At 42.9% G+C, this 25,288-nt stretch overlaps 3 protein-coding genes across 6 annotated transcripts; 2 read left to right on the top strand and 1 right to left on the bottom strand.

Moving 5' to 3' along the window:
- Window positions 1–486: 486 nt before the first annotated feature.
- ap5z1 (adaptor related protein complex 5 subunit zeta 1) lies at window positions 487–7,594 on the top strand. 3 transcript variants are annotated; one of them, XM_026324266.1, is made up of 18 exons: window positions 487–604; window positions 953–1,090; window positions 2,058–2,238; window positions 2,407–2,557; window positions 2,647–2,759; window positions 2,840–3,013; window positions 3,142–3,214; window positions 4,446–4,586; window positions 4,710–4,747; window positions 5,044–5,206; window positions 5,367–5,545; window positions 5,673–5,815; window positions 5,909–6,027; window positions 6,216–6,343; window positions 6,451–6,548; window positions 6,656–6,788; window positions 6,911–7,125; window positions 7,209–7,594. In XM_026324266.1, exons 1-18 carry the CDS (start codon window positions 564–566, stop codon window positions 7,459–7,461), a joined length of 2,481 nt encoding a protein of 826 aa, XP_026180051.1. In that variant the 5' UTR covers window positions 487–563; the 3' UTR covers window positions 7,462–7,594. The 3 variants fall into 3 exon arrangements, with proteins under 3 accessions (XP_026180051.1, XP_026180052.1, XP_026180053.1); XM_026324267.1 differs by having other exon boundaries at window positions 2,840–3,011; window positions 3,173–3,214; XM_026324268.1 differs by lacking the exon at window positions 3,142–3,214 and having other exon boundaries at window positions 2,840–3,011.
- Window positions 7,595–7,710: 116 nt separating this feature from the next.
- Window positions 7,711–16,049, bottom strand: LOC113140466 (monocyte to macrophage differentiation factor 2). Its single transcript, XM_074933679.1, is given in 8 exon segments — window positions 7,711–8,871; window positions 9,277–9,346; window positions 9,788–9,889; window positions 9,967–10,041; window positions 10,434–10,594; window positions 11,357–11,438; window positions 15,899–15,954; window positions 15,957–16,049. Coding segments are annotated over 8 exon segments (840 nt in total). The 3' UTR covers window positions 7,711–8,670.
- A 2,561-nt stretch (window positions 16,050–18,610) lies between these two features.
- On the top strand, window positions 18,611–25,225 carry wipi2 (WD repeat domain, phosphoinositide interacting 2). Of its 2 annotated transcripts, none has more exons than XM_026324270.1 (12): window positions 18,611–18,927; window positions 19,552–19,634; window positions 20,272–20,441; window positions 20,546–20,642; window positions 21,041–21,138; window positions 21,548–21,640; window positions 21,792–21,862; window positions 22,015–22,122; window positions 22,250–22,414; window positions 22,875–22,982; window positions 23,076–23,173; window positions 23,467–25,225. In XM_026324270.1, exons 1-12 carry the CDS (start codon window positions 18,854–18,856, stop codon window positions 23,577–23,579), a joined length of 1,278 nt encoding a protein of 425 aa, XP_026180055.1. In that variant the 5' UTR covers window positions 18,611–18,853; the 3' UTR covers window positions 23,580–25,225. The 2 variants fall into 2 exon arrangements, with proteins under 2 accessions (XP_026180055.1, XP_026180054.1); XM_026324269.2 differs by having other exon boundaries at window positions 18,619–18,927; window positions 22,015–22,128.
- The last annotated feature ends 63 nt before the right edge of the window (window positions 25,226–25,288 follow it).

Raw genomic sequence — 25,288 nt, forward strand, 5'->3', positions numbered from 1 at the left:
ATTCGTGCATGATTAATTGTACATAAACTATAATATGACAAGTTTATGTTACTTTACATACATTTAATAATTAATCGTACCTTTGCTTAAGTGACATTTTCAATGCAAAACTTTTATTTTTACATAATATTTTATATTGTAATATCACTACTTTACCCTAACTAGGCTAAATAGTTTAGTTGTCTTTAATGAGTACATTGCACGTTTGATTTTAAAATAAAATTATTATATTTTCCAATAGCTCTGTAATAATAATTGCATACAAACCGGACTGCGGGACTTTTCTTGTAGTGTACTGGGAATAATTTGCATTTATAGTTGAACCTTGTTTTTAGGTTCTTAAACTTATGAAGAAAAATGAGTATTAATGTAAAACGGAAATACGATGACCTATAACCTCTGAGAAGTGGCCTCACGGTGAAATAATATGGAGTTTGATTTTTAGTGTGACGTTATTGAAGTGAATGCGGAACTTAAGTGAAGTCATGTGATTCCAGTCAGGACTTGATTAGCGGCCGTACTGTTTACCTTCCGCTGCAGACGGACGAAGCCGTGAAATAAAAATGTACTCTCACGGTTCAGAGAGTTTAATAAAACAGGCAAGGTAAGAAACATTAGCGACACACGAGCTTCAGCTTCTCTTCAGCTGATTTTTGTCGTTTTTATCGTTTTCTCTGCTAAGCTAACGAGGCTAACTAGCTTACTGTTAACGCGACTTAATATTTGATCTTTAGTTAAGTTCATTTATTTACAGCCTTGAGTCACAGGTAGAGGTTAAACTAACTATTACCTCTACACAACAGGTGCTCAGTGTTTATTTCTGTGTTATTCCTTTAAAATGTCAAGAAGCGTTTATGTTTATGAGCAAACTTTGCTGTCTTTGAGAGTTTGTTGGGATGTGGAGTGTTTAAGTGACCAGGTAAAACAAGGTGTGTGTGTGTGTCCTTTCCAGGGAGATTGAGGAGTCTGAGCTGCAGAGATTTTACAGCCGGTTGGTGAAGCTGCTCCAGGGGAAGGAGCTCGGTCACGAGACTGTGGATTCCCTGCAGAGGCTTCACATCATCCTCTTTGCCGACAAATACACCAGGACGTAAGAGCCTCCACCTCCCCCAACTTTTCTTCTTCACTCTCTCGTTCCTCTAAACCAGAGGCCTCAAACTCCAGTCCCCAAGCGCCACTGTCCTGCTTCTTGTCCCTGTCCTACCCACCCTACAATCAGAAGCTGCAAGGGCAGGGATGGTTGGAAAACAAGCTGGATAGTGGCCCCTGACGACTGGAATTTGAGGCCCCTGCTCTAAACACTCATCACTGGTCAGTTTTCCCATCCATGCATTCTTATTTAACAGTCATTGAAGTGTTTTTATGATAAGCTTTCCACACATTCATAATCAATATCAGTCAAATCAAGCAAAGAGCATTGTTGCTGTCCCTCCACTGGCAGTGCATTGATTACATGTCTAGTTTTTATTTGTTACCTCTGAGGCAAGTCATTTGAAATCGCAGTATTTCTTTTGACTGTTAAACTGATGATACTGTTATATCGTTCCATAAATGCATCTGACCTGACTCAATGTTAATTACAGATAAAACCTCATTGATGGTCTTTGGTTCTTAAAGCACAGAGTTAATTCTTAAAGCAGTTTTTACTTCCTGTGGATTTGCACTGTGCTCCAGAAGCCACAGTCTAGATCAGATTTTTGAACCTGACCTAAAGTTTTTTTTTTTTTTCTCATTTCTGTAATACAGGAAAGAGCCATCCGTCAGCTCAGGTGCATTGCTAGGAGCAAAAACCCTCATTCATGCCTTTGTTTACAACCGTTTGGACTGTTGCAGTGCCTTATTCAGTGACTGTCTTGGAAATCAATTGAACAGCTCCAAACTGCACCAAATTCTGATGCCAGGTCTCTCACCGCAGCTAGAAAATAGGATCATATTTCTCCTGTTTTCTTGCTGTGGCCTTCCAAATTACCTCTAAACTTTTATTACTTTTTTCTGAGAAATTACCTTTGAACCTCAAACAGCTCACAAACGTATACCTCTGTTGTCATTCACCAAAGGCTGCCGTCAGAGCTCCAGAAGAGACTTTTATCGCTCCTCTCATCACCGTCAGAGCAGTTTCAGGTGCTGAGCTCAGCTGTGCTCAGGGAGACGCTGCCCCTCTCTGGCCAGGACCTGAACTACAACCAGGAGAACGTTGGCCAGCTGAACACTCACGCTGCTGCCCTGCTGCTCTCGCAGGTGTGCAGTAATAATTAATTCATCATTATTATGAGACATATATAAGGTTGTAAGAGGATGTTTCTTTTTTTTGTTAAAAAATTCTTGTGTGATGATGCATTTAGTGAAAATCTTTCTACCATTAAAGTCTTACTGAACACCTGTTTCCATTCGCTCTGACCCCATCAGGCAGGATCCAGGGCAGAGTTGTCATCTCTCTGCGCTCTGCTCCTTCGCAGTCTGGAAAACCGTCAGTCAGAAGGGCCTGTTCACTCGCTGACACACACCCTGCCCATCCTGAACACCATCCTCACACACAGCCCTGAGTGCCTGACTGAAGGTAATGTGCACTCACAGATCAGACCAAGTTCCCAGCAGAAAAAAGAAAAGTTATAACAGCGCATTTCCTCCACACCTGACTGACTGCAGATCATGTAACCCTCCTGAGTAAAAAGCTCGTCGATTGGCTGCGTTATGCCAGCATCACACAGGGAGGTGGAACTTCCTCCGGGGGATTCTTCACAGGACCCAGGTTGCGGCAGGTAAATAATCTATGCTCATAACTAACAACAAACACAAATTTTCAGCTGTTTTAATAATACATGTGTTTGTGTTTTCTCAGCCGGTGCCGATAGCAGAGCTGGATGGGACGGTGTCTGGGGATTTCTTCACCGTGCTGTGTGTGGGCCAAAGCTTCACTGAGGACCAGTGGATGAACGTTTACTCCTTCTCCATGCTGCGCCACTGGCTTCTCACCTACCACTCAGTGTGCAGTGGGACCACAGCTGACACAGGTGTGAGTTTACCTTGAATCCAAGACAAGAACAACTTACTGTATGTCATAGTTGCAAAGTGCAGACAAAGAACATCAGCCTCACAGTCTGAATCACAAAGGCTGTAATTTGTTTATACTGCTTGTCTCAGATGACCTGCTGTGTGTTTTCATCATCTCCAGCAAACAGGCTACAGCTCAGCCTCTCCCACTCCTTTTCTAATGGTAAGATATGGGAGTCTGTGGACCATCCCTGCTTATATGTGCATCTAAGAAGCTGTAAATAAGCTCAGTTCCTGCATCTTCTGTTTAACTCAGAGTCTGCACAGGTCAACTAACAATACCTGATATGATCATGACTCATAACCGCAGTTTCTCTTACAGGACATCTAACTTCCTACTTACAGTTATTGGTGTGTGGGTTTGTGTACCTTTTGTCTTTTCATTTTCTGACGAGTGTGTAATGGTGAACACAGTGAACACACTCAGAATGGGCTGCTGTTGTAATAAACATACTTCTGTATGCTGCATGTGGTGTGTTTACAGTGATCACCGAGCCAGATTCTTTATCTTAAAACTGCTTCATTAGTTTTTTCCTTGGGTGTTTGTGATCTTCAGGCTAACTTTGATTATATTGCATCTAAGTAATCCACAAAACTATGATCCATATTGATTAGATTTTTATTATGCTTCACGCTACAGTGAACAGTCTGGGTTTTTTTTCTGTTCTGTACTATAATTCCTACAGTTCTTTACTTTTCTAAAGGGATACGGTTGGATCAATCAGTAATATATGTGTCTTAAGCTTCTCTAATAATCCTCATAAACCTCAAAAACAGGCTCACCTTAAGGCTGTAATGTAAAGGTGCTCTGTGGAGTTTTCTTTTGAATAAACAGCATCCTCCTGTATCCTCCAGACCAGACAAATGTGTACGATCTTCCTCAAAGCCCATTTTTTATTACTATAATTTGAAACCTTTTTTTACATCCCTGTTTACTTTGCTATCAGCCTTTCTTGTTGTTGTATTTCCATCACCTGCAGATCAGTGGAATAGAGTAAAATCACTGGCAGGAATTTGCAGGAATGTACATCCTAGTACACATGTACGTGAGAAAACAAAACAAACACAACAGGGACTCAGTGCTGCTAGTGGTCAAAGACTCTACTGGGTACCATTAAAGTTACAGCCGCTCTCAACATCTTTCATTAATCTGTATAACTTTTTCCTGCTTCACACTTTAGTGTAACTGTAGCACAAAAGTCACAAAATCACATGGTTGTATGAAATGAGACTTTCCTCTGTAAATGATGGCGTCGACTAATTTCATTTTATCTAATCACAAACCTCTCTAATCATTTCAACTACTGACTTTGAGAATACAAGAATCACGTGGACTTTATCATAAATCCTCATTTCCTTGGGAAGTTTTTAAAACGTGACATCTCATGTTGCAGACGACCGGTCGGAAGTGGACGGATCAGTGGTTTCTATGGTTTCGGCAACTTCCTCCTCCAGCCGCCTCCTGCCTCCAAAGGAGCGTCTGAGGGAGAAGTCTTTCCAGTACTGCCAACGGGTCATTGAACAGAGTGACCGCAGTAAGTATGTGCACGATAATCAACGGAGAAAGTCATTTAAATGCAGATTTTTAATCAGTCATTTATGTTCATCACCATGTACTGTAAGTGTCAACAGCTGTGATGCTCTTTCATTTGTCTCAGAGGCCCACAGAAGGTCAGACACAGAGCTGCAGAAAGCGGTGAGTCAGTTTAACGGGATTTTTTTCTTTTACTTCTATTACATGAGCAATAATAATGAATTTGAATGTCAAGTTTATGATTTTTGGCCCTCAGGGTAAAGAAAGTTGTTTAAAATTAATTTAAATTTGTGAGAGATGTTGCTATTACTCTTCTCATCCCATTTACACATATATCACAAATGAAAGGAAATCACTAAAGAGAATAAGGCTGGTACAAAGAAACACTAAACACATTTTTCTTGTAAACCAGATTTTTTCTGGTGCCTTTATTGTCCATGTCATGTTTCCTCTCCTAGTGTCTGGTGGAGGCGGTGTGTATCCTGGACTGTGTGTGTGTAGAGGAGCCCTCGCTGGTCTACAGGACATTCCCGTGCATTAAGGCGCTGTTTGGTCGGCTCAGCTCGGACCTGTCTTTTGCCAGAGTAGTGCTGCCCATAGCACAGTTCTACCTCAACCATGGTGTGCATACACACCCACATGTCTCTGTGCTCCACATCACATCGTCACATCTCTGTCTTTGTCCAGATCATCCTCACACTAACAGTTTAGTTCCTTGACTCACTAATACCCAAAGTATTTTCATTGTAAAGCAATTAAAATCTCATTCAAACTGGTTCAGGTGAGATGGCGGCAGTGGACTGTGAGACCGTGTGGAAGCTGGTGTTTGGCCAGTTTCCCGCCGAGCTGTTCAATGACCCCTTCCTGGTACACGAGCTTCTGCGCTTCTTGCGGCTGAACCTGAAGAGTCTGCAGCTCCGAGTGCCACTTTACATCCAGTCATTCCCAAACCTGCTGAAGGTCAAAACCACATCAGTGCACCCAAACTTTTTTCCTTTTCTCAGCACACACCTGCTGTAAACTAATGTAAGGAATACATGCTGGCATTCCCAAACCTACTGCTGACATTGTCTCTCCGTCTCTGTAGTTCTTGGCGTGGGACAGCCCGGCGGTGGTGGATGACTTTGTGGATCTGCTGCCCTCTCTGGTGACAGCTGGAACTGCAGTGGAGCTGCTCCACACTCTGCTGGACCTGCCCTGCCTCTCTGCCACGCTGGTCTTACAGCTCAGGTCAAGTGCACATAAACTGTCCACCACAGTTTGACTACATTTATATCCGGTTACCACCATCTCACTGGGTTTGTGTGTGTGTGTGTGTTGCAGGTCAATATGTTTGCCCATCTCTGAGTCAGGTGGACGTGGCCTCCTGTCGCTGGATGCATTTCGAAACCCCTCATTCCGAGGGCTTTTCCTCTTCCTGCTTCGAGGGGAAGCAGGCGCAGGTAATTACAGTCACACAATTAAAGGAAGAGGTCGACATAGTTAAAGTGTTAATGCCCTAATTAAGGTTTTGGTAGTTTTTTGTGGAGTCATAACTCTGTCAAGTCTGAACACAAAAGCTTAATACACGTATTTACACGTTTTGGCTTATTTTAGTGGAATCATTGTGCTTTTCCTCCATCCTCCACAGGGGACACCATTGACAGACTGAGTACGCTCCATGAGCTGCTAGCTGAGGCTGCTGATTGGCCAAGAGTTGTTCAGTGTGCCCAGACTGTCCCTGTGCTGTTGCACATTTTTTTCAACACAGTCGTTACGGTGAAGATATGAAATGTTCTTAAAACCTTGGCAGCTGCTGTGAATCAAATGCTGGAGGTTTATTTCCACTCAATAAAAGCGACATCATATATGTGCTTTGTTTGTAGGTGGCTGATGAGAAGCTTTTAGCTCATTTGATTCTGGTGATGCTGGAGAGAAGCAGCCTCCTCCTCAACCTCCCGATATACATCAAAGAGGTCCACAGGTAGGCTGTACACCAACAATGGATGTGTTGCTCTGCTGAATATATTGGAGAATTAGTTTGAGTCTTGGTTTCACCATCATCTCCTCACTCACTCTCTGTTTCTGCAGGGTGTTCAGGTGCCACCTGCTCAGGCTGTGCAAGCTCCAACCCTCGTTGGTGGTGGACCAGTCTCGAGAGTTCATTGAGTTCGCTGGAACCACATCCAGCGTCTACAGCAAAGAGGAAATGTACACACACGTGGTAATTAAAACAGTTTTTCCTTTGAGTGTGTTGGATCCTGTACACACAGCTTCTTGCATCTCAGTTTTTTGTCATATCGTTTCCTGTGACACCAAATGATGTGCCACTGATGTGGATCTCAGGTGTGGGTGCTGGGGGAGTACCTCAGTGTGTCATGTGACTCTCGCTGCTCTGTGAGGCTCATCACTTCCTGTTTTGAGACGTTGGAGGCGGTGCTGTTTGAGATAACTTCATCCGCCCCGCCGCCTGGAGCAGCTTGCCCTGCCCCTAGAGTCGTCACCAGCCTAATGAGCGCTCTTGCCAAGCTGGCGTCACGGTCACATGACCTCATTCCCAGGTGACTGACAGGCATCAGCTTTAAAGTCTCTTTATTATTCACACGGACAGTATCATGCAATTCAGTGTTTTTGTCCTTTTCAGGGTGTCTCTCTTCCTCTCCAAGCTGAGAACGGTAACCAGAGGCGGGTCAGTCGCCTGGTGCTCAGATGAGGAGGACCTTGTTGCTATAGTGACACGGGGGGAGGAGCTGTGGTCGCTGCTGAAGGCCCCTGGTGTGGCACAGAGCGTCCTGACCCCACCGCCACATGTCACCACACCACAGTGGCACAGAGACACAAACATGTCCATGCCACTGGAACTGCGAGCCCTGACCAGCCTCGCACACCCACAGTGACTCACCATTTTCTTTGGCAGCAGAAGATGTGTAAGTGCAAAATATGACAATTCCCTGATGAAGTGGGACCACCTAATGAATGCTGTTTGAGTTTTGCACAATATTTTTGTAAATAAATGGTATTTGATTGAAACTCGATGTGACAAGACACATTTAGCATCCACAAAATACACAGACACTGTGAAACAGTGAGTCTTCATTTAATACAGTGATTTCACAGAAACAAAATTTACTTCATTCTTCAAAAAAAAAAAAAAACAGGTCCCTCCCGTGCAGGTCCTCTCTTTTCTAAAAGTTCAAACTGAATCAGTTTAACTACCAGAGGTTACGGAGACCCTGAGGTGTGATCTTCACAGTGCTTGAATAACTATAAAAATCAAAACTATGAAAAAGTTGCATATATAATTTACATATATTCAGGACTCATAAAATTTCTGTTGATAGCAAAGTGCTTGAGGATCAGTGCGACATTAATGACATTTAGCAGTGTGACTGTGATCTAGGATTAAACTTCTCATCTGTCATAACAAATCAGTCTTATTTGCGCAAATCACAATACACATACATTACAACAGGTGTACAATGGGGGCAGTTCTGCTGAGGCCTCTTCAGCTAATCAACTGGGCAAAAATGGGCAAACGTATAATTGCAGTCAGTGCTTAGATTAATTCACATATTACACAGTGACCCTAAATTTGTCTACAGATTCTGTAGTGATGTCTAAATCAGGCTGAGATCACCAGAGTGTTGTATTATGACATGATCCCAGAGGAAAATCAAACACATTGTCCTGAAACGGACGATGAAATAAAACCATCACAGCTGTGTCAACTGTTAGCACCACAATAAAACAACATCTGGTAAGTTTTGGCACATCAGTTGTGGTTGTTTTAGAGAAATGGTGGAGTCTGCTGGTTCAGGGGAGGTGAGATGTTTTCAGCTCAGTCTCAAAAAGAGAAGCTTAAAGGACTAGTCTGACATGCAAAGAGACATGAACATTGGCATATCCATAAGTTAAATATGAAGCCACGACCTGCGGCCGGTTAGTTTAGCTTAGGATGGATGCAGTCTCCATTTATGGCGTCTGATGGTGTCTGATCATCTCAGCAACATCCCTCCAGGTGTAGCCTCAATCTAATTGTTATCAAAACACTTTTATTGTTCAGTCACTTGGTGTGGACCCATGTGATCTCAGGTGAGACCAGATCGTCACCTTGAGGTCTGCAGTGGCGCCCCTGGTACGTACAGGTACGTCCAGATGGCGTAATAGTGAATACCTGCTCCAGCTGCAACAAAAAGATGCCAGATGGCGTGGGCGAACGGGACGAGGCCATCGCTCTTAAAGAAGACCACACCCACAGCGTAGAAGACACCTCCCACGGACAGTTCACACACACCTGCACGCACATCCTGCCACATATTAGAAAAACTCGTGCTGGTAAGAAAACTGTTGGAAAAAAATTAATTGGATGTAACATGTTTAAACTGAAGGAACTCACCATATTAGTTTAGCATGTTAGCATGCTAACAAAACAGCTGAGGCCCATGGGAATGTCATTACTTTTGCAGGTATTAGGTATCAGACTAAGGTTTTGCTGTGTCCAGTAAACTAACAGCTGAGCTCTCAGGTTAGTTAACTTGATGTGATTTGTAGGTCATGAGCTGAAGCAAACAACACGTCTAGTTTGGGCCTTGAAATACTGATGGTGTCTGGTTTCCACATAATAGCAGGAAGACAGCTTACAGGACAAAGCTCTTGTTTGTTTCTTTGAAGCAGCAGGAGACAAAGCTTCAACCTTGGTGGTTTGTTCTTACCATGGACAGGATGACCAAAGCAGGAACAGCTCCCATGGCCACATATCCCAGCAACTCTACCAGCTTGTACCTGCAGAAAGAAAACCGAGACACGAGAAGATAATAGATCGATTTTTCTCTTCAAACACAAGTCCAGCGTTTGCTGCAAACAAGAGGAGGTCACAGGCATGGGTGGACTAGTGAACGGGCCTACCAGGCACAGGTCCAGGGGCCCAGGAGCCCATAGACCAAAGAGAAATCAGACAGAAAAGCAACTGCAGGAGCATCTAAGAAGACCAAATGACACCCAACATAGGTAAAATAGGTAGAGAGTCACTACAGAGGGACGTGAAATGAGACGAAGTGGATAAAACAGACACAAAACAACCAGAACACACAAACTGGCTACAAGTCATGTGGTTCCTCAATCTGAATCTCGTTCTGACCAGAGGTGGGGGCCTTTTACATGTGTGTGCCCAGGGGCCCAGTCTCCACTATGGGAACAGAGAGACCAATGTGTGGACTGTGTTACCTCTCATGGAAAAAGAAGACATACATGGATCCTATAAAAGCCATGACCCAGATCAGCCAACGCATGTGGCAGGTCCAGGGCCCCAGCTCCCGCAGCATCAACCTGAGGAAACACATCACACCTACGCCATTATTCCCTGAGCTCTTCTTCTTCTTGAGCTCCTCAATCATGTGACCCACCAGGGAGAGTAGGAAGCTGCGATGAAGAAGTAGATGGCCATCCTGTCACACATGTGGAAACGCTGCTCGACCTTCCTACACGGAGAAGAGATACATGTGACTAACTTCATCTGGTTCAGGAAAAATCATCATCTGTTGAAACTGCTCAGGTTTCTGTTCTTTAAATATGTTTCAGCTAATACGAGCTAACACGCTGTTATCAGGCTAAAATGTTCCGCTTAGTTCTCATTGAAATAACCTGGTTCTAAGAGCACAGCTTTAGTACCAATGTATTAATAATTTTAGATGTTTTATATGGGACATGGCAGGAAAGTAAACAAAAGCCAGTGTGAAGATGTAAAGTGTTGATGTGCTGTCAGAGGGTCTGAGCTAAAAGTGATGTGGACTGTTTTTATTGGCTTAGCGTCTGTTTCTTTGGGCTTTTGATGGAAGGATCTGCCAAATCCCTTCCAGCTACGCACACAGACCTGAGGTGGCTGATTTTCCAGGCAGCCGTGTGGAAGAGCGTTGAGGTGATGAACAGTCCTGTGAGACCGCTCCCGTACAGCCAGGCAGCAACACGATGCCACTGGTCCACAGACAGGAAGTAGAGCACAGATCCACCCACCAGACTAGGGAGGATCCACAACTAGAAAAAAATCAGAAAAACACAAAGCCATAGTTTCACATTATTCTTATAATTTCTCACAGTACATGCTGTGTTTTTCTTGGTGTAAGATGTGGAAAGTAACCAGACATTTTCTAAAAGCTCAGCACAGAAATTGGCAGGAAAATGATCCATCCAGATGAATTTTTTCTGTATTTGTGTTCATGTGTTCTGAAAGTCTGGGGATAGGTTTTTGTGCTAAGCTAAGTTAACGTGGTCTCTTCTAATTTAGCATACCAACAAAACAGTGGTATCAGTTTAACTCATTTAACCTTTAGAGTGAAAGAAAATATGTGTATTTACCAAAACATCAAACATTTTCTTTAACTGATTCTGTGTCTAAGAAAAGGGGACGTTAAACCCTTAGCCCCTGAGCAGGAAGTGAGACAGGACATATATCAGGTGAAAAACTGTCCCGGTGGGGCCATGTGTTGTCTTTCTGTTTCATGCCCCCCTTTGAGATGGAGGTGCACAGAGATTAGAGCAGATTAATAGAAGCTACAGCTGAGTCACAGATTATAGCCCCCTGCCTCATTTGCACAGTCAAAAATCCTCCCCATTCCGCTTCGTTCCACAGTCCTGTATCTGCTCAAAGCTGTGCCTGAACTCACAAAATGAGAGAACACAGGAACAGACTGGGAGAGAGACGTTTAAAAAAAGCTTTAACACTGAAGTGCGTGTGTGTGTGTGTGTGTGTGTGTGTGTGTGTGTGTGTGTGTGTGTGTTTGTGTTTGTTCAGTTCACCCCGTGTGTAGCACAGTTTGCAGCATGTTCATATTCAGTGGGCTGGTATCTCTTACAGGCTGGTGCCCTGCAGTTCATGAACCTGGGAAGAAAAAGAACAGAGGGTGAACGTATCTGTGAATCTGGTACCAACGTGCTTTTAACTTTGTGTTCATGTGTCCTTCCCTCTGCTGTGATCCCAACATCAACAATATCGTCATCTTGAGTGTTTTTATGTTTCTGTTTATGCTGTGGAAAAGTTCACAAGCAAGATTTTCTGTTCTAGGGTTCTGCTCCAGTCTGTTATCTCAGGCTGAGGTTCCAGGAAATGGCTGTCACTGCAATGCCCCTCTAAGATTTATACAGGACTGTGGGAGTGTTTGTACATGGTTTTTCTGTTTGTGTGGACAAATATTACTTTTATACCATTGTTGTGAGGACATTCAGGCCGGTCCTGACTGTACCTACTGTACTACAACTTTGAGGTATTTGTAAAAGATCTCGGTACTTCTTCTACCAGTGGGGTTGGCAAGTGTTGACTGAACCAGATGAATTTCTGGGAAGTGAATGTTTGTAAGTCAGTGTAATATTACAGAAACATGGCTGTGTGTGTGACTTTCTGTTGCTGTGCAGACAAATCTAAAATCATCATAGTGAGGACTTTGCAGCTGGTCCTCACTGTTTTAAAGGCCTGTTTGAAGTGTGTGTGTGTGTGTGTGTGTGTGTGTGTGTGTGAGATGGTCATTCCTGGAGGATTTACAGTTTTCTAATCCACATCACGCCGTCTGAATTTCAGTGCACCTCATTGTTACTGGTTTAACCATCTGTGTTACTGGGGTCACCAGGGACACCACAGCCTGTGCAGGAGACCCCTGACCATTAACCACTGAATACATTTGGATTTGTTTATCATGTTACCATAAACTCTGAGTGTGTTTCTACGTGTGTGTGTGTGTTGTGTAGGCTGTGTGTGTGTTGTGTAGGCTGTTTAATCAGCAGTAAGTCTCTCAATCCCGGCTTACAGGGGAAAAACACATCTGGGGATGTTACGAAACCACATTTATACGTCAGGATGACCACACACTAACAAACACACACACACACACACACTCTCTCATTTGAGTGAAGCTCCTCTTGCAGGGCCACAGGTGTGTTTCTGTTAGTCAGCTGTGTTATCTGTGTTATACACATTTAGGCTGACTGCATCATCACACACACCCACACCCACACACACACACACACACACACACACACACACACACACATCTCCAACTGCTGTTTGATGTAACGGTCCGTTAATTCTCCACAGTGAACTGAGCAATCAGGACAACGTGGAGCAGAAGAAGAAGAGGATAAAGAAAGACTGCTGCTCTCCCTGATTCCAACTTGTACAATCCTCACCTACAGTAACAATCTACAAACACTGTATTGGAGTGTTTTGGGTGCTTTGTGCATGAGATTAATGTTGTGTTGAGCGTAATGTGAACAGAACAAAAATGTGGGTTAGGACCTGTAAGTGTGTAGTGGAGATGGTCCTGCAAAAATACTGCACTGCACGTCAAAGTGCTGTATTTAAAATCCCACTGTGTAAAAGACTCAATGTTCCTAAGCTGCAATAATATCACACATAAACTTATTAGGTCGTTCATTATGTTAAATCCTGCAACCAGTCTAGTCCAGTGGTTCCAAACCCAGCAGTCAAACAGTCACAAGACGAAGAAGAAACAACATTTATATTCATAGTTTTCTCTATTTTTTTAATTTTGTGATTTTTTGGAAATATTTGCCCAGTAAAGTCATTTAAACGAAACCATAAGACGTTTGTCTTTGGTTGATCTGCTCAGTGTCCTGACAACAGACATTACTCCTTCGCCTCAATAACACGTGGCCCCAGAGTTACTGTGTAAACACATGTAGGAGTATATGCAGCATGTGGGAAGAATGTAAACTACAAAATAAGGGTCTTAATGCTTGACAGAGGACACAAGTGGATTAATGAGTTTTCCATTTCCCACTTCTGAAAATATCCAATTACTTCTTATAATTCTCTAACAGGAATCAGACATTTTTATTCACCCTGTCATCACATTCATGTTCTCACCGGCTGCAGAATGAGAAGATAATACTTGAAATAAATAAATTAATTAGAAAAACAAAAACAAAACAAAACACAACATCATGCATACCCCGACCCTTTTCACCACTAATTTGAAGTACTTTATATACTGCTGGGTAGCTGACGTTAACTACCTTATATACTTCTAATTTGAAGTACTTTATATACTGATGGGTAGCTGATGTTAACTACCTTATATACTTCTAATTTGAAGTACTTTATATACCGCTGGGTAGCTGACGTTAACTACCTTATATACTTCTAATTTGAAGTACTTTATATACTGATGGGTAGCTGACGTTAACTACCTTATATACTTCTAATTTGAAGTACTTTATATACTGATGGGTAGCTGACGTTAACTACCTTATGTACTTCTAATTTGAAGTACTTTATATACCGCTGGGTAGCTGACGTTAACTACCTTATATACTTCTAATTTGAAGTACTTTATATACCGCTGGGTAGCTGACGTTAACTACCTTATATACTTCTAATTTGAAGTACTTTATATACCGCTGGGTAGCTGACGTTAACTACCTTATATACTTCTAATTTGAAGTACTTTATATACCGCTGGGTAGCTGACGTTAACTACCTTATATACTTCTAATTTGAAGTACTTTATGTACCGCTGGGTATCTGACGTTAACTACCTTATATACTTCTAATTTGAAGTACTTTATGTACCGCTGGGTAGCTGACGTTAACTACCTTATATACTTCTAATTTGAAGTACTTTATATACCGCTGGGTAGCTGACGTTAACTACCTTATATACTTCTAATTTGAAGTACTTTATATACCGCTGGGTAGCTGACGTTAACTACCTTATATACTTCTAATTTGAAGTACTTTATATACCGCTCGGTAGCTGACGTTAACTACCTTATATACTTCTAATTTGAAGTACTTTATGTACCGCTGGGTATCTGACGTTAACTACCTTATATACTTCTAATTTGAAGTACTTTATGTACCGCTGGGTAGCTGACGTTAACTACCTTATATACTTCTAATTTGAAGTACTTTATATACCGCTGGGTAGCTGACGTTAACTACCTTATATACTTCTAATTTGAAGTATTTTCCATACTGCTGTGTCAGATAAATGTAGTGCAGGAAAAAGTACAAGCTTTGGCTCTGACATGTATGAAGTAGCACTAAATGTGCTTAAGAACGGGACTAGAGTAAAGACACAAGTCTTTTTTTGTACTAGCATTAGTCATTGTGTGTTTTTTTTTGTTTTGTTTTTTTTTCTTTCATTAAACTTTTCTATACATCCTGTCACTTCATTAATCTAAAACAGATTCACCTTGGCTGATCAAGTCTGTGTAAATAAAAGTTTTCACCAATGAGCTTGTGTCACACTGTCCTTCTCAAAGTGTAACCCACAGATAGAACACATTTAGAGAGAAAACATTAGATTATTGCATGGCAGCCATTGCTCCTCCTTTGTCCTGCAGCTCTACAGGCTGTGCCAAGTGCATAACAAGAGATCACCATTTTTCCGAGTACTGCTGTGGTATTGTAGGACTATCAATGGACCTGAATGTGGCTGTAATGCCACAGCCTTGTATGTGTGTGTGTGTAATGAACTGAAAGGCTCAGATCAGAGAGGACATTGTAATCGCACCACTCTCTTTCTTTCTTTCTTCTATTCAGATTCTTTGCTCCTTTTTCTCTTCTGTACAAACTAGATGTGTTTCATATGGTTCACGTGTTCCTGTGTGTGTGTTTTCCTGGCAGGACAACAGGAGTGTGTGTGTGTGTGTGTGTGTGTGTGTGTGTGTGTGTGTGTGTGTGTGTGTGTGTGGCTGTGGCTGTGGGTGTGTGTACACTTTGAAACTCCAGGGTTATTCCTTTTCCAGTTGAGATTAAGTTCCTTTCCTCTGGGACTCAGACTCTGTTTCTCACGATGATCACATCTCCATTCACACACACACACACACACACACACACACACACACACGCACACCACTGACTGATGAATGCTCCAGGAAGAATACAACCAGTTTCACTGTGAACTGCTGTCTGTCAGTGGTTTCCAGTCTTTGACTGACTGAAATTGTTTCTAAGTTCTTTTCAGTCAAATAACACTTGTCGATCTATTTCAGACATACTTTTATATCTTTGTGAGGACTGTCACTGATATACTCTAGACCCTTTCACTAGCCTTAACCTCAACAGTAACATAACCCTAAAACAAATTGTTAACCCTCAAACACAAGTCTGAAAAGCGAGGACCGGTCAAAATGTCCTCACTCTGATAGAACTGTGCTGAAACTGTCCTCACAGAGCCATATGTACATGTATACACACACTGATCTATAACATCACCGTTTGCCAGCGCGTCATTGCGCATGGATGCACACAGGGTCCGTTACACATGACAAATACGGTGCCTGATATGAGCATTTAAAGTCTCCTGACAAATTAAAAATTACCTTCCAAATTTTGTTTTCTTTAAGTCCATCTCGTGCGTGTGTCGTGTGCGCGCACTCCGTCTACCAACAGCGGCACATCAGCGTGCGTCGTCTCCTCTACGGATTCTCCATTCCGGATGTCCCACCGCCGTGCGTCCAAACATAAACTCATAAGTCCAGAGTGAGTGAACTGTAAAAGAAGTGCGTCTGAGCGGGGATCGAACAGGGAGCCATCCGGCAGAGCGGAAAAAAACTACAGAGTTTTGTGTTTGCAGGATGTTCCGCTGTACTGGGCCTCTAACCCCTCCTCTCTTTCCCTCCCCTCTCCTGACTGCTGATAACACCCTTCACCACAACGCACCGACGCGCTCTCAGGCCTCCTGTCGTTTCTTTGGTGTGACATGTGGCCAGTTATGTTTCAGAGGAGAAAACACTCGAGAACAGAGAGAAAAATGAAAGCGGTCACATGGGGAGGGTAACGTGTAAACACAGGCCTTGGCGTTAGAAGTTCCTACAACGCAGCTTAGAGCACTTCATTTTTTTATTGGACTAAAAATGTTACTTTTATTTGGACATTTTAAAACTTAAATATTGATCTAAAATGTGTTTTGCGCTGACTGAAGAAGAATTCAGGCCTTTAATAAATATTACTAAAACACATTTTCATTTATATTAAAACATTAAAGTAAAAAAAAGTATATAAATTCAGAAAACTGTTCCCTGTGGCTGTGGTATCACTATATATTAAATTATTTTATCATTAATGCACAAAAAGCACAACATTTTACTGTTGCAACTAGTGAAGATGGAGCTACTTTTAATTACTACACATGAATAAATTTACTCCAAATACAGCCGTCAGACATGTAGTACAGTGGAAAGTACCATATTTCCTTTGGAGTGTACGTTGGTTTAAGTAACATTTTGTGCTGTGAATGATATTTGAAAAGCTGAATGTATCTTTGCTCTGGGCACTACAGTACAATAATAAAAAAGCCTGTTTGTGTCCCTAAACTTAATATTACAAATCCAGTCACGTGCCTCATCAAACAACACACACAGACACCCACACACACACAATGAATGGAAAATTAAATATTATCCAACAATAACAGTGTCCAGCAGAAGGCTTTTGTGGCACAGTGCAGCAGCTGTGTGACACAGAACAGATACACTGTGCAAACAAACAGACATCAGACCAAACATGGTACATATTTACCCTGGCTCTGTTTACTGATAACATTCAAAACATCAATGACGGGGGCCAGAGAAGCATATTTGCATAGTGAAATAAAGCTCCCAAAGATACACTGTAAATACACACATGGTATAGAAACAACAAACAATTCAGGTTTTTTTAACTGACTTTATTTAAGATCTACATTAAAATACAGTTCAGAGCAGAGCAGCCATATAAATCATGCTGACATGTGGACAAAACTTGTACATGTTTATTTTAACAAACCGGTTCTTAAACCAGCTTACATTTAACCACAGATTCAGGCCATTTCATCCGTTTTGCATAATCACTTTTTAATTTTGTAAATAAAGATAAACCTTTTCCTTACAGGCACCTCTGAAACTGAGCTGTAGCTTTGTCCCAAACCTGTGTGTGTGTCCCTGATGTTTATTTGGCTCAAGCCAAAGTGCACAGTGTGTTGGACCTCTGCCTGTGCTCACAGACCTCTGGAGGTGAGGCAGCCACTCGGTCCCTCGGTAAAGTGGTCCAGAGGACACAGCCGGCGCAGAATCTCAACAAACAAATGATTCAGATGCTCTGGTTTAAAAAATCATAATAAAATTAAGTTGATAGTTTTACAGATTACATTTAAAAATAAATGTTCCTTAGTAGAAACTACAAGTTATGTTGTTTTCATTAAGGTTATTCTTCTACACATAGGACAGTGTTCAGGCCTATCAGGGGACATTTAGAGAGTTCACTTAATAAAACACTTTACAATACTAATACTTACTTGTTGATATGGCTAGTTATGAGTACATGCAGGGTTCGACTTAACATTGTTATTATTAAGGCACAGTGCAGTAGTGGTTAGCACTGTTGCCTCACAGCAAGAAGGTTCCTGGTTTGAAACCCATCAGGGGCCTTTCTGTGTGGAGTTTGCATGTTCTCCCTGTGCTTGTGTGGGTTTTCTCCAGGTACTCTGGTTTCCTCCCACAGTCCAAAAACATGTATGTCAGGTTGATTGGTGACTCTAAATTGCCCATAGGAGTGAGTGTGAGTGTGTGAGGTTGTTTGTCTCTATGTGGCCCTGTGATGGACTGGGGACCTGTCCAGGGTGGACCCCTGCCTTTCACCCAGAGAGAATAAACTTTTGCATTATATCAAGAGATGTTTCTAATATTTTGTCCATTCGGTCTCGAGTAAATGACAGAAATCTTGAATCTGTTTAATGACGCAGCACAAACTCGGGCCTCCAAAATGATCCTACGGGGCACAAACTAAACAATATCACCTTCATTTATCACAGGGATGTTGGATTAGACTGAGACAGCTGTGTCTAATGAACTGACGAGTGTAAATGTAATATATTTAACATAACAGGGTAGAACGGGTTTGCTGACACTTCATTAGAGCAGTTGTTTGGCCATGCTGGCGGTGGGGGGCGCTGTCACATCATGGATCTTACTTTACAGCAGAATGTGTCTTGCTTTTCTCCCGTGGAGAAGAGATTATGGACAAAAACGCTCTTCGTGGGCACATCGTGTGTGTTATCACCTGGATGAGCAGGTAGAAAAAATTATCCTGTTTCTTTAAAGGAGCCTCACGCTGCGCCCGCGGAGCATGCGCAGTAAGGGAGCGCAGCAGCTCCTGGAAAACAACAACAATCACAACAGCGGGGCGACAAACAGACATGGCTCCGTGAAGACCAGCACCTGTGGGCCCTGTCACAGCTCAATCTCGACCCAACCGCTGCTTTTTCCAGCCGAGTATTTTATGTCGATGGTGCCGAGCCCATGAACTTGGCCAGTCAAAGCGGGGACGCTGGCGGAAGCCCGCTCCTCTTCGCCAACTTCAACCAGGACAACACGTAAGGCCGGGCCGGGGAGGGAGTCCGGGGACCCGGGGGCCTAGCTGACGGTATCTGAGCTCAGCGTGTACTGTCCCGATGTGAATCTGCCTGGATGTGGTTTCTTATTTTGGAAACCACATCCAGTCTGCGTCGATGTTAGCTTAGCTACTTTACCCCATTAGCTCCGTTAGCTAGCTAGCCTCCTAGCTAACGGGGCTAACCCTAACACAGGTAGGTTGGTCACGTGTCGTGTAGGTTCGTAAGGGGCTCAGGTGAAAGTGGACTGATGAATATTGGACCTGCCAGCCAGACTGAAGTGAACGTGGTTCGGTTCGGTTTGGGCTCTAGCGTTGTTTAGGCCCGGGTGACACAATTAACTCACACGTGTTGATATTTGCACAAAGAGTCGATACCCTGCGTTTCCTGGTCTGCACCGATGAGGCCTGATCCTGCTGCAAACCAGCTCCAGTTCCCCTGGATGCATCCAGTGACCCGGACACAGGCTGGACCGGGTTAAACGCCTTTTGCGGGCTGAGATGTTGACAGTGGGTTTATCAGAGTCCAGCCTGTGTATGGATGTGATGTCCTGCTGACGCTTGATCACTGCTGCTGCTGAGGTGTCTGTCTCTGATCTTTCAATAGGTCCTTAGCTGTCGGCACCAAATCAGGATACAAGTTCTTCTCCCTGTCCTCTGTGGACAAACTGGAGCAGATATATGAATGTAGTAAGTTTCTCAAGCTCAGTGTTAACCTGTGAAGTGTCTCACTGTGAGGAAGGTTAAATACAAAATACTCTGGTTTGTACAGTGTGTTGCACAACTGCTTATTCTGCAGTGTCACTACAATACAATACATTCCCCAGTCACTTTATGTGGCTTATTATTTTTAATGCTCACCGTCTAGACAGGACACAGTCATTGTAGCATTAAAGCTTCTGTTCACTTTAAATATTAATAAAGTTTTATTTTTTATTTTTATTTTTTTATATTTTATAAAGTATTTTCTCCAACATCAAATTTCCTCCTCACTGTTTGTTATTATGATCTGTGTTCTTGCCTTGATAATTCTTATTTAAATAGTCAGCGCAAAGCAGAATCAGGTTGAACAACGAAAGGAGTCATCTATACATATAACCTCCGTTAACTAGATTAACTAACCCAACGTTTGATGGACCGTTTACCAAACATTCTTATCAGCTTTCTGCCTACATGTGGTTATTATGTGATGGTTTTATTTCTCACCCTTAGCTGTTAAAAATTGGTACCACAAATGTCAGAGAAAGGCAGGTACTAAAAGATGAGAGGATGCCACTAAGCGAGCATTGTTCAGTGATTGTGTGTGTGTGTGTGTGTGACTCTGCAGCAGACACAGAGGATGTGTGTATTGTGGAGCGTCTGTTCTCCAGCAGCCTGGTGGCCATCGTCAGCCTGAAGGCCCCCAGGAAGCTCAAAGTCTGTCACTTCAAGAAGGGAACTGAGATCTGCAACTACTCCTATTCCAACACCATACTGGCTGTCAAGCTCAACAGACAGGTAGGAAGCCCGGGGCAAAAGACTGTCCAAGACTCAACATAAGGATTTTATTACACTGAGCAAATGCTGTGACAGTGATGTTGATATTTGTGGGTCCTCTGCAGAGGCTGATAGTGTGTCTGGAGGAGTCGCTGTACATTCACAATATCCGAGACATGAAAGTGCTGCATACTATCAGAGAGACCCCACCCAACCCTTCAGGTGAGTCTGAACGACTACAGTCATGATGTGTTTAACAAGATAGAAATGTTTGGACGGTGAAACTACGCTGCCTGTGGTTTTTCCTGTACAGTATCGGTGCTCAGACTGAAACCAGGGATGTGATTTCCTCAGCCTGTGGTTTCTCTTTCAAGTTACCAGTTTATTTCTGTTTTAACACACTGTTCTGTCTGCTGCTGCCCTAAAGGATGAAAACTCTCTCTGCTGTCTGACATGACACAACAAAACACAGTCATGTTATTGTAATTAAGCTTTTGCTTCCAGTATTACCATATAGGAAATCAGTGTCTTAGTTTGTGTCACTAGTTTAGATAAACATGACTCTGTTGGGATCCGACTTCTTCCTGTAATTCTTTGTGTGTGTGTCCATGCTTCTCCAGGATTGTGTGCTCTTTCCATCAGCAATGATAACTGTTACCTGGCCTACCCAGGCAGTGCCACGATAGGGGAGGTACAGGTGTTTGACACAGTCAACCTGGTAGGTGCACACATGCACAGTAAAACGCTTTGCCCTGCAGTATGTTTCTTTAATAATGTGATATAAGGACAGACTGTCAGGGGCCTAAGGACCAGTGTTTGAGGTGACTGTAAATAAGTGTTGTTGTAAGGTCTGGCAAAAATTAACAGAGACCTAAAACGACCATAAAAGGACCACAAAAGAGATAAAACAGCCAAAAACATTACAAGCATTAGGAACAAACATCATTTCTAGTTGTTTTCTGTCAGTTTGGGGCTTTTAATCCTGTGTAGGAGGAACTTTTAAATGTCTGTGCCCAGGGGTCCACTGTCTCATAATCCTTCCACAAATAAAGCCCCGTGTTTAATTTTTTTTTTTTTTTAATTTTGCACATCTCTAAGTACGTTTGTGGTTTTTGGTTTTTTTGCAGCGAGCGGCTAACATGATTCCAGCCCACGACAGCCCATTAGCAGCTCTGGCTTTTGATGCCAGCGGAACCAAACTGGCCACAGCCTCAGAGAAGGTACTGTGCACCGTGGTTTGCTTGTGTGCTCACTGTGGCTTATTTCTTATGTGATTTTGTTTTCCGCCTGAGTAAACGAGGAACCATATTGTTTCATTTTTTCCAAGTGTCACCATCTGCTGTATGTCTCGTTTCTTTCAATTCCTCCCAGGGCACAGTCATCCGTGTCTTCTCAATCCCAGAGGGACAAAAACTGTTTGAGTTTCGCCGGGGAGTCAAGAGGTAGAACACATTTGATGGTTAATCTGTTCTGGTTTAGTTTTTTTCAGGAGTGAAAGGTGTCGTCTTGTGACAGACTGATTGTGTGTCTGTGCATGCGTTGGTATGTGTATGTTCGCATTCATCATCTTCACCGTGTGTGCTTCTCGTCTCAGGTGTGTTAGCATCTGTTCGTTGGCGTTCAGTATGGAAGGCCTGTACCTGTCGGCCTCCAGCAACACAGAGACTGTTCACATCTTCAAATTAGAGACGCAGAAGGAGAAGTATGTGTACGTAGCTCCGCCTTTACACTGCGTCACATTCTCAGAGACTTCTGCGACAGGTGGGCTGGGCTCTCTAAACACTGACCTGCAGGCTCCTCACATCCTGTGTGTGTGTGTCTGTGTGTAGTCCTGCAGAGGAGCCCACCACATGGGGAGGGTACCTGGGCAAGGTCCTGATGGCATCCACCACCTACCTTCCTTCCCAGGTCACTGAGATGTTCACCCAGGGTCGAGCCTTCGCCACTGTACGTCTGCCTTTCTGCGGACATAAGAACATCTGCGCCTTAGCTGTGTGAGTGTACACAAACACACACATGTCAACATTTCACGGCTCAGATAAACTCGGTGTGAACACCATCCCACTGCAGGGAGAATTATGATAAAGTGATAGTGAAATTAGAGGGAACGTGCCTGATTCCCACCAGTCTGGGCCACATTTACAGGTACTGTCTTATGCAAAGTTGTGTTGTTCTTATTCAGTTTGCATTGTGCTTTGAATTAGCATCTAATGTCTAATGCACATTGATCAACAATCACAGCAGTTTGTTTTTTTTTTTGTGTGTGTGTGTGTGTTTTTGTTTTAATATTTTGGCTTTGGTTGTTCTGATGTTTTCCCCACAAAAACTTCAGTCAAAACAACATGTTCAACATGTGACGTTTGTGGTTCTGTCAATGTTCTACAGACTCGGATGATTCATTTTTGTCCTTATGCAGGATGTTTGTGAATTTATGTTAATACTGATATAAATTAGGATTCAGAAGATTCCCAGGTTGCTGGTTGCAGCAGCTGATGGTTACCTGTACCTGTACAACCTGGATCCACAGGAGGGAGGGGAGTGCACTCTTATGAAGCAGCACAGGTAACACACACACACACACACACACACTGACTCACAGTGAATACATAGTGATTGAGACAAACATAGATAACCTCTGCTTTTTGTTGACCTCAGGTTAGATGGCAGTACTGAGCCACCCAATGAGATCCTTGATCAGGGGTCACATGATCGACCACTTGTGGCCCAAACCTACAGTGCTGCTGTCACTAAAGGTACATCTCAGATTTCCTACTAGCTTCCTAATTATTGGACCACTGGAGACAAAAAGTTACTGGTGTGGTTGTGTTGCCTGTGTAAGCCATTATGTTGTATGTATGAATTATTTGTTAGCATGTTGACATGTCAGCTGATCACCTATATTTAGTTCCACACCAAAAAAAACTGTTCTTCCATGGAAATGATGAGGAAATTAGACTGTAGAATTGAAGCAGATGGTCAGTGATGAATTCAGTCGCAGCAACTCCAGTGTTGTATCATATTTGACCTTTGACTTCTCGTTTCCTAGGTTACTGCGAAGAGCAGGGTGCCGTGGGAGGTGCTGGTTTAGAAGAAGACCTCAATGACCTACGCCTAGAGGAAGAGAACGAGCAACCACCACTCATCCTTGAAACTGACTGACTAACAAATTGCTGAACCCACCAATCAGAGGGCTCCTCTGGTGCTGCTATGAACATGTGACACAAGGGGGGCAGGGGCAGGACGGCGAGGGGGGAGTGTTTTTAAACACTCAATGTTTTCAAGAGCCTGTCTCTCAGTGTGTCTGCATTTCTGTTCACATACGTCTCTTTCTCCTCCTTCCTCCACTCCCTTCTCCCTCCGTTTTGCCTGCGCAGGCCAAGTTAAAGCTTTGCATGTAAATGTGCCAACCGCTAGAAACATGCTCCGATGTGAAAATGAGTATCGGTGAGTGTGCGTGTTGGACGTCTGATCCAAAATGTTAAAATATGTAGCTGTGTCTCCAGGTAAGAGACACACACACAGACGCAAACACTGTGTAAAATGAACATGATTGTGTAAGTGCCTCTCTGCCCCAGTCATGGTTTCTTCTGTTTGAGAGAGGGATCTGTTTGCATTGGCTTAATAAAATCAGTTTTCAGTTGCTGGGTTTTAATCAAGGGTGTGTACTATGTTTTCTGACCTTTTCCTCTCTCACACCTGGTCACGCTGTCCTGGGGAGACTGTGCCGTCAGTCGTCTGACTCAAGTTTTCCCCTTAAAATGATGATTTGGAAGCTTCTGGCATGAGGCGGAGGTGTTTGCGAATGAGTGTGTGTGTGTGAGTGTTTGTGCGCTTGTGCTGAGCATGTACATTAGCAAACGTTGAGTAATTAGCCCCGGCTTGTCCTCGCTGATTTTTACCTCATCCAAACAGAGGCTCAGTGGATCCTCCCCACACCCTCCCCACTCTTCAGGCCTGCAGCCACTAGTTCATTTCAAACTCTGATAGTAATTATCTCTTTTCAATCTACATAACCTCTCATAACCAGTCGTGTGTCATCCGTATGAAAACATGCATGGTGTTGTTGATGTGGTACTGTGTCCATACATCAGAGATATTTAGGTGGCGGCACATCAGTGGAGAAAGGCAGTGATGATTCCTCAGTAACGGTCTCTTACTCCTCATCCTATTGTATCTCTACTCTGTACAGAACTAGATGTGGCAAGATATCACTACCATGTTGTCAGGTTATGACGTCTAGACTTCACTCTGAGATAATGGGTGTTTGGCCTTCGAGTGAACTGTGGATTATAATTTGATTGATCTGAAGCTCAGGCTGAGCCTCATCATCTGGTCCAGGATGCTGATTCTCCATTAATCCTGTGGTTTCTGAAGCCACTGAACAAGGATTAGCTGTGGGGGTTTTGGAGTGTCAGGCATTTTCTAATGATTTTGTATAAAATGTGAAACATTCATCTGAAACTAAAAATGAAAATAAATTCCATGTTGATGTACGGGAGAGGTGCCTTTTGTTCATGTTACACTGGCATCTGTAGATTTTCAGAGTAGCACATAGAGAAGATTTCACATTTACCATGTGTGAGAGATGTGTGTTACAGCTACTGTAGCTAGAGCATGCCCTCTTAATTTATCCCAGATGTAATTTAACAATCATTTCCTGAAGCAGGTGGAAAAGTTCCCATAATATATTTAGATCTTCACATTAAAAGATGTAGTTCCATTCAAATAGTGTGTAAATGTGAATGATTGGTTTGCCTACTGTTAACAACTCCAGAGATGACATGTAATAAAAACTGGAATAGCAAGTGCCTTTCAATGATTTCTGCATTTTTACCCATTTTAATCCAATACTTTGGCCACTAGAGGGC

The sequence above is a fragment of the Mastacembelus armatus genome, chromosome 8, assembly GCF_900324485.2.
Source record: "Mastacembelus armatus chromosome 8, fMasArm1.2, whole genome shotgun sequence".
NCBI classification, from domain to species: domain Eukaryota; kingdom Metazoa; phylum Chordata; class Actinopteri; order Synbranchiformes; family Mastacembelidae; genus Mastacembelus; species Mastacembelus armatus.